At 42.9% G+C, this 16349-nt stretch overlaps 1 protein-coding gene across 2 annotated transcripts in view; it reads right to left on the bottom strand.

Annotated features, from left to right (window-relative positions):
- The window catches only part of LOC130356435 (polymeric immunoglobulin receptor-like), a 51544-nt gene that overhangs the window by 19453 nt on the left and 15742 nt on the right, over positions 1 to 16349 (bottom strand). Inside the window, exons 6-12 of one of the 2 annotated variants that reach the window (XM_056557986.1) lie at positions 15077 to 15178; positions 8250 to 8363; positions 7985 to 8185; positions 7772 to 7888; positions 504 to 623; positions 291 to 407; positions 112 to 213 (exon numbers count right to left, since the gene is read on the bottom strand). In XM_056557986.1, the coding sequence (XP_056413961.1) occupies positions 112 to 213; positions 291 to 407; positions 504 to 623; positions 7772 to 7888; positions 7985 to 8185; positions 8250 to 8363; positions 15077 to 15178 (873 nt within the window). The remainder of the gene's footprint in view (positions 1 to 111; positions 214 to 290; positions 408 to 503; positions 624 to 7771; positions 7889 to 7984; positions 8186 to 8249; positions 8364 to 15076; positions 15179 to 16349) is intronic. The other variant, XM_056557987.1, reaches the window with a different exon arrangement.

Here is a 16349-nt window from a genome sequence, read left to right as displayed (position 1 = left end):
TTATGGGGTACCTCCATACTCAGAAGAGATGGGGTTACACATTTTGGGGGGTATTTTCTGCTATTAACCCTTGCATAAATGTGAAATTTGGGGGGAACATATTTTACCAACCTTGGTAGGTGCTTGTAGTCAAGATGGGTATAAAAGGTGTGTATACTTTACTTCTATTGTGCCACCTGCCGGATGTTCTGGTGTACAGCTCTTTAGTTGTTTCTGCACAGAATGTTTTAAGATATTACTATTTACTTCAGATTTCAGCAATTGATATTTTATATTAAATTATTACCAACCTTGCTTAATGGTAGTAGAATGAGTCAGACTTGTGTCTGTATTTGTGGGTAGGAATGCTCTGGTATATTCTGCTATGTTACCAGTGACACTGTTCTTGCTTGTAGTACTAGTGCTCTCTTAGTAGTAAATATCAAAAATGTAACATACAGATTATATACAGTATCAGCAGTTATTATTTGATCTATAATATTATAGAAACCTAACTTACTAACCTTGGATACTATTGGTAGGGGGTGTAGGATCAGCAGTTAATGGAACAATGGAGGCTCCACCAGTATGATGTCTGGCAGTGGTTATAAATTGTTGTCGTGTTGTATTTTCTGCATAAAAATCTATAAATCAATGAAAAATAACTGACATAGTCCTGACAATTCTGATCTAGGTAATAAGAACAAACCTTGTTCAGCACTAGAATTCAATAGTGATGAGCGGCATAGGCCAAATTCGAATTCACGATATTTTGCAAATATATGGACGAATATTCGTCATATATTCGCAAAATTCGCATATTCGTTATATTCTTTATTTTATGCGCATATGCGCAAATATATGCGCATATGCGAATATTCGCGAATATTGAGCCCTCCCTTCTTTAACCTCTTAAGGACGCAGGGCGTATGGATACGCCCTGCATTTCGAGTCCTTAAGGACGCAGGGTGTATCCATATGCCCGTGGGAATTCCGGTCCCCACCGCTAGCCGGTTGGGGACCGGAGAGGGATGCCTGCTGAAATCATTCAGCAGGCACCCTGGCACATCGCCCAGGGGGGTCCTGAGACCCCCCCATGTCGGCGATCGGAGAAAATCGCATGACAATTCAGACATGCGATTTTCTCCAATTCTGGGCTGATCGGGTCTCTGGTGACCCGATCACCCGGAAAATAGGGCTGATCGGAGTTGTCAGCAACAACCCCGATCAGCCTAAAGGATTGGAGTGAGATCGCAAAGCTGCGATCTCCTCCTATCCCCTGCCATTACTCAGAACGGAGTTCTGACCAATGGCAGCGCAGGACAGGGGGTTGCCATGGCAACCCCCCGTTCTGCCCGCTGCTGGATGTCGAGGGGCTCTGGGAAGAAGATGGAGGCCGTACCTGCAGGAGAAGATGCCTGGGGACCTGGGATCTTCGCTGGAGCCTGCAGGATCCTGATCAGGTAGGGAATCGACAGTGGGGGGGGAATTGAAAGTGAAAGTAAATCGATCTTTACTGTGGCAACCACTAGGGGGGCCAAACTGCAACTCCCAGCATGCCCAGAGAGCCAAAGGCTGTCTGGGCATGCTGGGAGTTGTAGTTTTGCAACATCTGGAGGGTCACAGTTTGGAGACCACTGTTACAGTGGTGCCCAAACAGTAGCCCTCCAGATGTTGCCAAACTACAACTCTCAGCATGCCTCGACTGCCCAGGCATGCTGGGAGTTGTAGTTCTATATAATCTGTCCCTTCAGATTTAGCAATTTTCATGACATTTTTGAAAATTGCTGCTCTACTTTGAAGCCCTCTAATTTTTTCAAAAAGCAAAAGTATGTCCATTTTATGATGCCAACATAAAGTGGACATACTGTGTTTGTGAAGAAAAATTAAATTTATTTGGAATATCCATTTTCCTTACAAGCAGAGAGCTTCAAAGTTAGAAAAATGCTAAATTTTCTAAATTTTCATGAAATTTGGGGATTTTTCACCAAAAAAGGATGCAATTAACGCCGAAAATTTACCACCAAAATAAAGTAGAATATGTCACGAAAAAACAATCTCAGAATCAGAATATTCGGTAAAAGCGTTTTCGCGTTATTAATTTGTAAAGTGATGGTGGTCAGAATTGCGAAAAAGGGCTCAGTCCTTAAGGTGAAAAAGGGCTGCGTCCTTAAGGGGTTAATGGTATAGGGAACTAATGGGCTAGTGCATTAATTCAGTGATTTTTTTTTTGCCTCTTTAAACCAATAGGCCCATTGTGGTCTATGGGGATCTCATGGTATGTAAAACAGTAAGATAAGCAGGAGGGTCTTGGCAGTACAGTGGATGGGAGACACTGGTGGTGGTTCAAGTCCCAGGGTGGGACGGAGTGTTAAAGTGTTGTAGTTGAACTTTACTTGTGATTGACAAATGTAGGTCAATTGGTAATTAAGAGAGCCTTTGAACTGTGGGAACTAGATCAATTGGCAATTAACTGAGTGTGGGAACTAGGTTAATGGGGTTCCAAATATGGGTATTGGGGTTAATTGAAACTGGATGAAATGTGTAAGGCTGGGTATGAATGGGAGGTTAAGGAACATAGTGGGAGATTTATCAAAACCTGTGCAAAGGAAAACTTGTCCTGTTGCCCATAGCAACCAATCAGATCGCTTCTTTCATTTTGCAGAGACCTTGTGAAAAATGAAAGAAGCAATCTGATGTGTTGCTATGGGCAACTCAGCAGCTTTTCCTGGAAGATCGGATCACCGCGGCAGCGATGCGGGCGACCCAATCATCTAATTTAACATGCGCACTGCCGCAGATGCCGTGATCTGTACTGATCACGGCATCTGAGGGGTTAATGGCGGGCACCTGCATGATCGCGGATGTCGGCCATTACCGGCAGGTCCAGCCGAGTATGACGCGAGCACCGCTCCGATGCTCACGGTCATACACAGAAGTTCACGGACAGTATTCTAGCTCTTATCACAGTGATCTTCAACCTGCGGACCTCCAGATGTTGCAAAACTGCAACTCTCAGCATGCTAGTAGTTGTAGTTTTGCAACATCTGGAGGTCCGCAGGTTGAAGACCACTGTCCTATCACATTATCCACCACAAGAACCTGCGGGGAGGAATCTTATATAGTGAAGGGGTGGGATATTTTCCTATAATGGTTGCTATGGATATTGCTAACCTCTGACAGTTGCATCTGCATAATTCTCATTGGCCCACAAGCTTTGCGAATATTCGCGTATGCAAATATTTGCACGCCAGTCTCACACAGCAGTATTAGAGCCTTCTTTGGACCAAACACAGGCTGGAAACAGAAAGGGATTATCAGTGATCACTGTGATGTGAAAAAACAAAAAACTGTGAATATTCGTAATTGCAAATATATAGTGCTATATTCGCAATATTCATAAATTCGCGAATATGCGATATTCGCAAATAAAATTTGCATTGCTAATATTCGCGAGCAACACTAGAATGCGACCCTTCAGTAGTTCGGACATTGTGACTGGGGTTTACTGCAGCTGTTAGGGTCTTCCGGCTGCTAGGACTGGGGGTGATGTTTATGTTAGTTTCTGCACAAAGAAATTTAATAAAATAAAGTGAAGCGCCTATCACACTGTACAATGCTATGCCTATTGTATAGCATTGAACAGTGTTAGCAAAGATTTCATGTAACAGTTCCCCATGAGGATTACTAAATTATGGAAAAAATAAAAGTTGTAATAAATGTGAATAAGTCCCCCCACTTTCCATTTTTCTAATAAAATGATGAAAATAAATGTAAACATATTTTGTAGGAGTCATAGTGAAGGTAGAGTAAAGGGGCTGAGTCTTTTCTATAACCCACTGTTTGTAGCTCTGAGTTTTTCATGGAGACGACCACATCTAGGAAGGCAATTTCCTGATCATTATAGTCTGAGGAGAAAGCCATATTCATGGTATTTTCCCTGTTTAAGTACAAAGCGAATTGCTCAAAGTTCTCTTTACCCCATGACCAGACCATAAGTATATTGTCCATGTACCATTTGTAATCTTTAATATAACTTTAGAATGGGTTGGCACTGGAATAGATCACAGCAAGGAAGATGTTTGCATAAGTACAGGAGACCGGCGTACCCATAGCTGTGCCAGTCTCCTGTTTGTACCATGTTCAACCAAATTGAAAGAAATTGTTCTTCAGGACCAATCGTAGGCCTTCTGTGACAAATTTGGTGTATGCCTCTGATTTGGTTGCTGCATTGCAGAATTCTGCAATGGCCTGAATGCTGGCCTCATGAGGAATCCTCGTATATAGTGACTCCACGTCGATGGACCCTAATGCATCTCCTTCTTTAACTTGTATCTAAGCAGGCTAGGTAGTTGTTTGTGTCCCATAAATACAGCTGAATATCCGAAAGGATTGGACGCAACAACTAATCCAAATATTGTGACAGGTATTCCGATGCCTGAGATTATAGGCCTGTCCGGTGGTTTCTCGTGGCTCTTGTGTACCTTCAGAAGAAAGTACCACTGTGGCCTCGAGGGATTATCCTGGAGCAGTTTTTCGGCTTTTTTTTGGGATAACAGATATAACTCCACTTTCTGCCTGAGAAAGGTCTGTAGTTGGGAGAGCACTTTGGCGGTGGGATCAAAGGATACTTTCCAATATGTGGTGACATCTGAAAGTTGACGGAGAGCTTCGTGTTGATATTGCTCAACTGACATGATTACTGTGCTGTGGCCTTTGTCAGCCTTTTTTATGATCAGATCTTTCATGCTCTTTTTTTACTTTTTTTGACAAGTTGGCTTTAGGAAAGGGGTAAATGAGAGCCTTGACATCATTCAGGACCTCAGTTGCAAAATGGTCCAAGCTGCTGCCACTTTGTATAGGGGGACAGAATCTGGACTTTTTTCCTTCTTTGAACTCTGGGAGTTCTATTGTAGTGTTGCTGTGAGTGACTTCAGGGTACTGAAGACTCAGAAGTAACTTGAGGTCTCTGGTTTCTGTAGGATCTGTTGCAAAATATGCACTGAAACCAAGGGAGACAAGTACGGCAGGAATTTCAACTTCTTTCCTTTCTTTGTTTTGTTCTTTCTGATGAAAGAACTCCGTATAGGGCCATTTTCCTACACGGCTAAAAAAAGATCAATAGTGACTACAGTTCCTTAAAAAAATGGTAGATCAGCTCAAATCACATCTGCTCAAAAGGGGCTATCCGGCATCATGCCTGAATGCAGCCCTCAACAAAACCAATGAGGAATCGAGAGATGAACTTATTACAAAATCCAAGTCCACATTTCCCCCTCCTCCAAGAAGCTTCAATTTTTCCTTCAAACATAGTGAAATGTCCAGTGCGATCCGGAAGGCTATCTATCGCCATTGGCAAATCATAGAGGGCGATCCCCTAATAAAGGAGATAGCCATAGAGAAACTGCTGATCGCACATAAGCGCACCAGTATGCTGAAAAATGAACTGGTGTGCAGTACATTCACATCGGAACCTGCATCACCATCTACCTGGCTTAAGGACCTGTGCCCTATGGGAAACCGCAAGTGTGGGAATTGCTCATTTTGTGGACAACTGAAACAAAGGTGAAATTACCATCTAGGTGGAGAGAACGTGCATGTTACTGATCTCATCACATGCAGAACTAAGTTCGTAGTTTACTGTATACAGTGCCCCTGTGGCTATTTGTATGTCGGTTGCACCATCTACCCAATGTTTGTGCGGTTTAAGGAACATGTCCGACTTTCCAGGAGGGAAGAAGGGGCGCCTAGACTGGCTGAACATCTGCAGATCAAACATAACGGCAACGCATCATTAACTTTCTTTGTTCTGGAAACTATCACGAACACTCCAACTGGTCTCACCAGACAGACCTTTCTGCAACAAAGGGAAGCACGCTGGATCTCTTGGCAATGAATTCAGAACGATCATATGAGGACTAATGTCTATGCATTTGTTTGCCTTTCTTCCTGACATTCTCTCTTGTCCACATCTCTCCTTATCTCCCCTGTCCTCTCCCTCTCTCTCTCTTTCTTGTTCCTCCCTCTTTTTGCCTCTCTTCTTATGTATTCCCATGCATACAAACTCAATCAGTTGGTACTTATTTCACCTAATAAAATTGCAGATGGATGCTACCTACCGGGCACAGCTGGATGTTGTAAGCAACCGCTCTCTGCAGCGCTGGAAGGCAGCTGCCGGATTGTAGCGTCATGTTGCCGGGAAACAGCACGTCAGCTGATCCCAGGCCATGGGGTTAGGTTATTTAACCGAGACCGTGAGCATCATCTGTGGGCGTGACCAAGCGGATAACCCGCGAAACGGGACCTTCATTCGACGAGCTCAGCTGAGCTCAAGTTTCCTTCTCCCTGACCCGAATCCTTGTTTCCCATGTACATGATGGAATAAAGAAAATGTTCTTTGGCATGAAACTGTGTGAGTGCGACATATATTTTTCTTCTCCCTTTCATGTTGCACACTGTGTTCCATATAAGCTCACCCCCGATACTGCCGCATCTCCCGTCTTCCATCATCCCAGTTCAGCATTCACAATACCACTCATCACACTACAGTGCCGTCTCTTTATCTATTGCTACCCTAGCTCTGCTTATGCTGCTTCAGATTCAATTGGGGAGATTTATCAAAACCTGGGGAGATTTATCAGAATACATTGCTGTCTACAGGGATGGCCACGTCCGTGCGATCTTAGTGCCGATTGATTCAGTTGTGACGGCTACCTTCTGAATCTCGGATAGAATTTTTGCGGCCGGTGATTCCTCTGTATGAACCCCACCTAACTTCAATAGTCAGGCTTCCAGAACAACTGCTCAAAAGGCACTCGCTGTGATAACAAATGAAAAGAAATAATTAAACTGTTAAGGCTTGGACCTTGCTGTCATGGATTTTAAACAATTCAAAAATATTGATTTATATATGTAATATTGTTATAAACACAGCTAAAAACATTGGCAATGTATATTATTTATGTTACAATTTAAATACATTTGTGTAACCACTGAACATACTCTACCAACAATACTTATACTTAGTATGGTTGAAAAAAGACATACGTCCATCAAGTCCAACCAATGGTTGCATTCTGTAGAAAAGTATAAAGTATAAACGGTTTGTATAATTTATTGCTAGTTTGCCATCTGCTGGATGTTCTGAGGTACAGTTCCCTTTATATGTTGTTCATCTTGGCAGACATTAACCTTTATAATATACTTAATTTTTTTCCCACCATGCCATCCAGAACATAATCCTGCCCATCTGTACCATTATCTTTGTCCAAGCTAAAGCACAGGCAGGAACAAAGAGGAAGATTTAACAAAATCTGTACAGAGGAAAAGTTGACCAGTCACCCATAGTAACCAATACGATCGCTTATTTTTCTTTTAAAAGGCCTTTTGTAAAAAATAAAGGTGCAATCTGATTGATTGCTATGGGCTACTGGTCAACTTTTCCTCTGCACAGAATTTGGTAAATCCGCCCAATGTCCTATCAGACTGCAACATGAAAGAGATTGGTTGAAGTGTTTGGATGAAGAGACCCAGCACTGCACAAATAAATAAGAGTCATGCAGAGTAACACCCCCTCCAAAGCAAAAGGAGAAAAAACTAAGTGAGCAACAGAAAGATCGTATTTGTGAGAGAAATATAGGTGCTAGACATATAAAAAGTGCACATGACCAGGATTAGGTACTAAGTAACATATCACTTTTTATGGGCTAAGACAGGTACTCTTTAACATACTACTATTTATTTCATACTCAGCTACTGATATTTTACATGTGTACATTTCCCGATCACCAACCTTGCTCAATGGGAGTAGAATGATTTAGACCGGAGTCTGTATTTGTGGGTTGGAATGATCTGGTATACATCACTATGTTACCAGTCTCATAGTTCTTGCTTGTAGTACTAGTGCTTTCTAAGCAGCATATATCAAAAATGAAAACAACAGATAAGATACAACATCATCAGGTATTACTTGATCTATAATGTTACAGAAAGCTAATTTACTAACCTTGGATACTATTTGTAGCAAGTGTAGGGACAGATGCTCCACCAGTCTGATCTCTGGCAGTGGTTATAAACTGGTGCCATGTTGTGTGGATACTATTGGTAGCGGGTGTAGGATCAGCAGTTAACTGGGCAATGGAGGCTCCACCAGTCTGATATCTGGCAGTGGTTATAAATGGTTGCCATGTGTTATCTGCACAAAAATCTATAAATCAGTGTACAAATCTAACATAGTCCTGACAATTCTGATCTGGCTAATAAGAACAAACCTTGTTCAGTGCTAGACTTAGACCCTTTAGTAGTTAGGACATTGTGACTGAGGTTTAATGTAGCTGTTAGGGTCTTCAGGCTGCTAAGACTGGGGGTGATGTTTATGTGAGATTCTGCACAAAGAAATTTTAGAAAAATGACTTGCGTGTAGAAGAACGTATTGTCAGCATGTACACAGTAATAAGATTTTATTATTAGTTTATCATTAGTATTAATTTAGTCTATGAAGTGAGCACAGGAGCTGTATATGCTTTATAGACATTAAGAAATAGCTGCTATTCAAAGCCAAGACTTACCTCTAATGCTGAGGTGATGATCAAGCCAATGCCTGGCATTTATCCTTTAGATCCCGCAGTCAAAGCTGATCCCGGGATCTAAAAAGATACGTTTCTGGTACCGGTCAGTTCTTGGGAGCTGATCAGGACCACAGCTGGGTAATCACGGGGTCCCGATCAGCTGGGGTGATGGTCGAAGGGTCCCTACCTGCCTCTTTGCTGTCCAATCGGAGTTGCATGAATACAGGCAGCCTGTATATGTGTTAGCAACTTAAAGATTGCATGTTATAGTCCCCTATGGGAACTACAAAATTGTAAAAAAAAAAAAAAAGATTGTAATATTAAGATTGTAATAGATGTGAATAAGCCATTCCCCCGAATAAAAGTTTAAATTACCCCCTTTTTTTTTTCTTTTCTTTTTAAATAAAATAATGTAAATAAAAATAAATATAAACATATTTGTTATTGGTGCATGTGGAAATTGCAGAACTAAAAAATATGTAAATGAAACCACACAGTGAATGGGAAAAATATCAAAGTCCATAATTGTCTATCTTTAGCCCCTTCATATACCGAAAAATATGAGGGAAAAAAAAGGGTTATAAAAGTCCCATCAAAACAATGGTACAGATAAAAACTGCAGATCATGGAGCAAAAAACGAGCCCTCATAGAGCCTTGCATATGGAAAAATGCAAGTGTTATAGAGGTCAAAAGAGGACTATTTTAACCCATTAAGGACCAAGCCATTTTACACCTTAGGACCCGGCCATTTTTTGCACATCTGACCATTGTCACTTTAAACATTAATAACTCTGGGATGCTTTTAGTTATCATTCTGATTCCGAGATTGTTTCTTTGTGACATATTCTACTTTAACATAGTGGTAAAATGTTTTGGTAATTTGCCTCCTTCCTTGGTGAAAAATTCCAAAATGTTATGAAAAATTTGAAAATTTTTCACAAAATTTCCAAACTCACTATTTTTTAGGGACCAGTTCAGGTTTGAAGTGGATTTGAAGGGTCTTCATCTTAGAAATACCCCACAAATGACCCCATTATAAAAACTGCACCCCCCCAAAGTATTCAAAATGACATTCAGTCAGCGTTTTAGCCCTTTAAGTGTTTCACAGGAATAGCAGCAAAGTGAAGGAGAAAATTCACAATCTTCATTTTTTACACTCGCATGTTCTTGTAGACCCAATTTTAGAATTTTTACAAGGGGTAAAAGGAGAAAATGTATACTTTCGAGTAAGCACATACCTTATATGTCTTTGTAAATTGTTCGGCGGGCGCAGTAGAGGGCTCAGAAGCGAAGGAGCGACAAGGGGATTTTGGAGAGTACGTTTTTCTGAAATGGTTTTTGGGGGGCATGTTGCATTTAGGAAGCCCCTATGGTGCCAGAACAGCAAAAAAAAAACACATGCCATACCATTTTGGAAACTAGACCCCTCGGGGAACATAACAAGGAATTAAGTGAGCCTTAATACCCCACAGGGGTTTCACGACTTTTGCATATGTAAAAAAAAAATAAAAAAAATTTCACTAAAATGTGTGTTTCCCCCCAAATTTCACATTTTTGCAAGGGTTAATAGCAGAAAATACCCCCCAAAATTTGTAACCCCATCTCAATTTTGCTAGGGGGGCATGTCGCATTTAGGAAGCCCCTATGGAGCCAGAACAGCAAAAAAAACACATGGCATACCATTTTGGAAACTAGACCCCTTGAGGAACGTAACAAGGAATTAAGTGAGCCTTTGCATATGTAAACATTTTTTTTTCCACTAAAATGTGTGTTGCCCCCCAAATTTCACATTTTTGCAAGGGTTTATAGCAGTAAATACCCCACAAAATTTGTAACCCCATCTCTTCTGAGTATGGAGGTATCCCATAAGTTGACCTGAAGTGCACTACAGGCAAACTACAATGCTCAGAAGAGAAGGAGTCATATTTGGCTTTTTGAGAGCAAATTTTGCTTGTGGGGCATGTTGCATTTAGGAAGCCCCTATGGTGCCAGAACAGCAAAAAAAACCACATGGCATACCATTTTGGAAACTAGACCCCTTTAGGAACGTAATAAGGAATTAAGTGAGCCTTAATACCCCACAGGGGTTTCACGACTTTTGCATATGTAAACATTTTTTTTCCCTAAAATGTGTGTTTCCCCCCAAATTTCACATTTTTTCAAGGGTTAATAGCAGAATATACCCCCCAAAATTTGTAACCCCATCTCTTCTGAGTATGGAGGTACCCCATAAGTTGACCTGAAGTGCACTACGGGCGAACTACAATGCTCAGAAGAGAAGGAGTCATATTTGCCTTTTTTAAAGCAAATTTTGCTTGGGGGGCATGTTGCATTTAGGAAGCCCCTATGGTGCCAGAACAGCAAAAAAAAAACACATGGCATACCATTTTGGAAACTAGACCCTTGAGGAACGTAACAAGGGGTAAAGTAAGCCTTAATACCCCACAGGGGTTTCACGACTTTTGCATATAAATGTAAAACAACTAAAAAAAAGTCACTAAAAGTGGGTTTTCCCCAAAGTTTTACATTTTTACAAGGGTTAATAGCAGAAAAGACCCTTCAAAATTTGTAAATACATTTCTTTGGAATAAGGACATACCTTAATATTTGATGATTTTCGCTCCGTGGGTGCACACCAGGTCTTGGAGTGGGAGGTCAGTCAGGGGCCTTGAGCTTATTATAGCAGCCAGGATGTCGGACCCCCCCTCAAGGAGCATTAATGGGGGGAGCACTGAGCCCTAAAATAGGGGAACACTATGGGGGACAACGGGCCGTAACTGGGGTAGACATGTGGGGTACAGAGGCCCGTAATATGGGGTACAGTGGGCCAGAAAACTATAAATCATAAAATAATAAAACAGGATATGTTCCCAGAATGATGACCCAGAGCATAACCAAAACTAAAAAAAATATGCCCGCCCCAAACTCAATGCTCTGAGTCATCATTCTGGGAATGTGATGTGTGTGGCCATCCCTAACCTGTTGCCTCAAATGCGCACCCGCTCAGGTGGAGAGAGCGCTGCACATTTGAGGCAACATAAAAAAGTCCCCGATGATAGTGACTCAGTGACCTATGACCCATTTTTGAAAAAACACCCCCAGAGGTCTTATCAGGTTTTTTTTTTTTCTTCAGGTTTTTTTGGCAATTTAGTGATTTATGGGGGTTATATTTTGGAATGGACTCTGGACTTGGTACATCAGTCAAATTATGGAAAATTCAAATGAAAGGGAAAATTTAGTGCTCCATGGAAGTGTGATACTCCCTGAAGCAGCCTATGCAGAGGCCCGGATTATCTGGGCAAGTGTCACACTGATACCTGGTGTCCTTCTGCATCCCCTTCCTATAACACACTCTGCAGTTTTTTCTGGGATCGCCCCTTCTTTCCACTGTGGGGGACCTCACCTGGAAAGTGTTGGCCTGGGACGATCTTGGCGCCTATAACTCCAGACCCTTGGGAAGTCCGGCCTGATCTTTCCCGGTCAGCAAAGATCAGGAACCTTAGGACTTCTTCTTGGTACTGGAGGAATGTCCCTGTGTTGCCAGCATACTGGGATAGTACAAAAGCGTTGTACATGGCAACCTGTACCAAGTAGACCGCAACTTTTTTGTACCATACCCGTGTTTTTATATTGCTTAAGGAGAGATCTCTGAGAGATCAACTCCCCCCATATACCGATTGTAGTCCAGAATACAATCGGGCTTGAGGACCGGTCCCACGGTACCTCGCACAGGGACAGGGGTGCTGCTGTTCCCATGAATAGTGGTGAGCATAAGGACATCCCTCTTATCCTTATACTTCACCAACAACAGGTTATCATGGGTCAGGGCATGGGACTCACCCTTGGGGATAGGCGTCTTAAAAATTTTTTGAGGGAGGCCTCTCGGGTTCTTCCGCACGGTCCCACAAGCAGATGTGGATCTGGCGGAAAGGGATTTGAACAGAGGGATGCTGGTATAAAAGTTATCCACGTACACGTGGAAACCCTTATCCTGCAATGGGTGCACAAGGTCCCAAACGAGTTTCCCGCTAACACCCAGAGTGGGGGAGCAATCTGGGGGTTCAATACGGGAATCCCCTCCCTCATATACCCTAAACCTACAAGTGTACCCGGAGGTACTCTCGCAGAGTTTATAGAGCTTCACGCCATACCGCGCCCGCTTCCATACAGCGCCCAGGGAATATACTGGCGGAAGATGAGTCTCCCCTTAAAACTGATGAGAGACTCATCTACCGAGAGGTCCCTGAGCGGTATGTAGGCCTCCAAATATTTGGCCCCAAAGTGATCGATGACCGGCCTCACTTTGTAAAGCCAGTCATGGGCGGGATCACCTTGGGGCGGACATGCCGCATTATCTGCATAATTTCTGAATCGCCTCGTACCGCTTCCGTGTCATCGCCATACTGTAAAGCGGGGCCTGGTAGAGGAGGTCCCCACTCCAGTAATGGTGAGCACTTGGTTTTTTGTCCAGGCCCATATGCAGAGTGAGCCCCCAAAATGTCTTCATTTCCGCTGCATCAATGGCGCGCTATTCATTGGACCTGGCCAAAAAGGAATCGGGGTGGTGGGTAATGAACTGCTGGGCATACAAGTTCGTTTGCTCCACCATGTGATTGACCAGGCTGTCACTGAAAAAAACTTTAAAAAGTCCAGATCAGTGAAGCCAGCCATGTCAATCCGGATTCCTGAGTCGGCAACAAACTCAGGAATCCGTGGCTGATAACCCTTTGGGGGGCTCCGGTGCACTTGTCTGGGGGGCCGGACTCCTATTACGAGCGGCATTGCCACTCGTACTAGTGTCGGCCACTGGGTCACTCTCATGGGGGGTGCGTGGCCGCCGCCACACAGGGTACTCATCATCACTACTAGATGATGAGGAGGGCAAGGAAGAACACAAAAAAGTTGGATCTTCCTCGTCCACACTGGCAGATTCGGAGTCGGAGGCTATAAAAGCGTAAGCCTCCGCTGCCGAAAATGCCCTGTGAGCCATCGCCTTTTTTCTACGGTGGGGGGGGGGAAGGGGTGTGTGCTGGGGGGGGGGAGGTGGTGGCGGGGAAGTATGTAGTGTGTGGTGCTTTGTGTAAAAAGTGTAATAACAGTAATAGAAAAAAAGCTGCAGCCAAAAAAAAAGGGGTGGCGCACGCAGCTCCCTGAACCCCTGATAGGACCCGGGGTAAGGGATCAGACCCTAATAGGACCCTTGGGGACCTATTAGGGGGTCAGGGGAGGGGGGGGTACTTTTTTTTACTTTTTTTAACTTTTATTTCACTTTTTAACTGATTTACTCCTACCTGGCCCCGCAATCAGCTCTCCCTATTCTACGGCTCCTGAGGGGGCTCCGGAGCTCTGAGGGGGATCCACGGTCTTCTCCTCACTGCTGCACCCGCTGACTGAATGAAGAGAGCGGGTGAAGCAGCGGGAAGGAACCGTTATTGCCACCCACCACCCCACTATGTTACTGGGTCACTTTCAGGACTCGAGATGCTGCTGATGCCACCTCCAGGCTGTCTCACACTGCCACCATATGTTTTCCTCATGCTGATGCCAGCTCCAGGCTGTGTCATTCAGCCACTATAGGGTCTCCTCATGCTGCCACCAACTACAGGCTGTGTCATTCAGCCACTATATGGTCTCCTCATGCTTCCGTCACCTCCAGGCTGTGTCACTGTACCGCCATGTGGTCTCCTCATGCGGCTGGCACATTAAATAAAACTTTTTAGGTTCATCTATTTTAAATCTTCAATTTAAATGTAAAAAAATATCTTTAATCTTTTCAATTGTGAGGCCCTATGGTCTCGTCAGGCTGTTACCACCTCCAGACTGGTAAGAGACCTCCAACTGTCCTCTAAGCTGATCAGGACTCCACAATGGTCCCAATCAGCATCCCTGAGCAACCCTCAATTGAATTTCGGCACTTTTAGAAGTAGTGATCAACTTTGATTGTGGCATGTAAAGGGTAGGTCCTGGTAGGTCCCAGCTTCTATCAACAGCCATGGGTCCAGGCTGTTGATAGCAGCTGGGACCTACTGGGTATGAAGCATGCTCAGCATTTGTGAGCAGGTAGGTCTCAACTGCTTCATAGACAGGGAGGGGGGGAGGGCATACATTTACAATGTAATGTTATCTTTTAAAATATTATTTATTTCTTCCAAATAATATGAAATGGCCCTCGTCTACTAAAAGTAAAAAGCCTATGATAGAATTTAGTAGGCTCTGAGAGCACCTATGCGTCTGAAGCCGCTTGAAAAATATATATTTAATCCTAGAGAGTCCTTTGCTGACAAATCATGAGTAGGGCTTTCAGTGTGTTCAGAGTAAGGTATTGACCCATATTCCACCACTATAAACCAACAAAGATATCAACCCCATAAACAACAGTTGACATATTACCAATAATACTATCACTAGCCTTTAAACCATCATACAGTACACTCAACATGTGATGTAGGACATATATATATACATATATATAATCCTTTCATCAAAAAAGAAAAGTCTGAGTAATACCAGGACAATGAGTAAGTAATACCTGTAGCCGAAGGTCTATCTGTTGAGTATGTAGTTGCAGTCAAAGAATTTCCCCGTGTATGTCTGCTGATAGAACTGAGGTAAATCTCTGTTGTAGTTGGTGCTAAAATAAGGCCAAAAAATATAGTTAGAGGAAATATTGCATATAAATAAATATACATTATTAATAAAATAATAATTTAACTGATTTGTTTAATTGTTGACTGCTATACGCAGTAAGGATTCAAGCAACCATGTAATGTTTGGAGCCAAGACCAAGGGTGAATCCAAAGATACATTCTTAGAAATTCCGATGCTAGCAGCCTCCTATCATCTTTCATGAGATTTTGTTGCACCTTGTACCCTACAGAATCCCCGTCATAGAAATGCAAGCTCTGGATTGTGCTGAAAGAATGAACATGTTTGTTCTTTCAGCAGAGATAAACGTAGACTTCATTGCCATCTATGGCAGTGCATGTCAAGGCGATCCTAGCACAGACCAATTTATCTGGTGCATGCAGCAGTCAGAATGTCTGCATGGAATATCTCTAGTAGTGTTGCTCGCGAATATTCGCAATTCTAATTTTAATCTCGAATATCGCATATTCGCGAATTCGCAAATATTGCGAATATAGCACTATATACTCGCAATTACGAATATTCGCTTTTTTTTTTGATCACTGATCATCCCGCTCTGTTCTTCGCATATTCGCGAATATTGAGCCCTCCCTTCTTTAATGGTATAGGGAACTAATAGGCTAGTGCAGTGGTCTCCAACCTGCGGACCTCCAGATGTTGCAAAACCACAACTCCCAGCATCCCCTGATAGCCGTTGGCTGTCCGTGCATGCTGGAAATTGTATTTTTGCAACATCTGGAGGTCTGCAGGTTGAAGACCACTGCACTAGTGCCTTAACTCTGTGATTTTTTTGCCTGTTGAAACCAATAGGCCCATTGTGGTCTATGGGGATCTCACGGTATGTAAAACTGTAAGATAAGCAGGAGGGTCTCAGCAGTACAGAGGATGGGAGACTGTGCGGTGGTTCGAGTCCTGGGGTGGGACACAGTGTTGTGGTTTAACTTTTTTACTCGTGATTGACAAATTTAGATCAGTTGGTAATTAACCCCTTAAGGACTCAGGGTTTTTCCGTTTTTCCACTTTCGTTTTTTCCTCCTTACCTTTTAAAAATCATAACCCTTTCAATTTTCCACCTAAAAATCCATATTATGGCTTATTTTTTGCGTCCCCAATTCTACGTTGCAGTAACATTAGTCATTTTACCCAAAAATGCACGG

This window comes from Hyla sarda, chromosome 2, assembly GCF_029499605.1.
Source record: "Hyla sarda isolate aHylSar1 chromosome 2, aHylSar1.hap1, whole genome shotgun sequence".
Classification (NCBI taxonomy): Eukaryota; Metazoa; Chordata; class Amphibia; order Anura; family Hylidae; genus Hyla; species Hyla sarda.
This window is presented reverse-complemented; position numbering and strand designations above follow the sequence as displayed.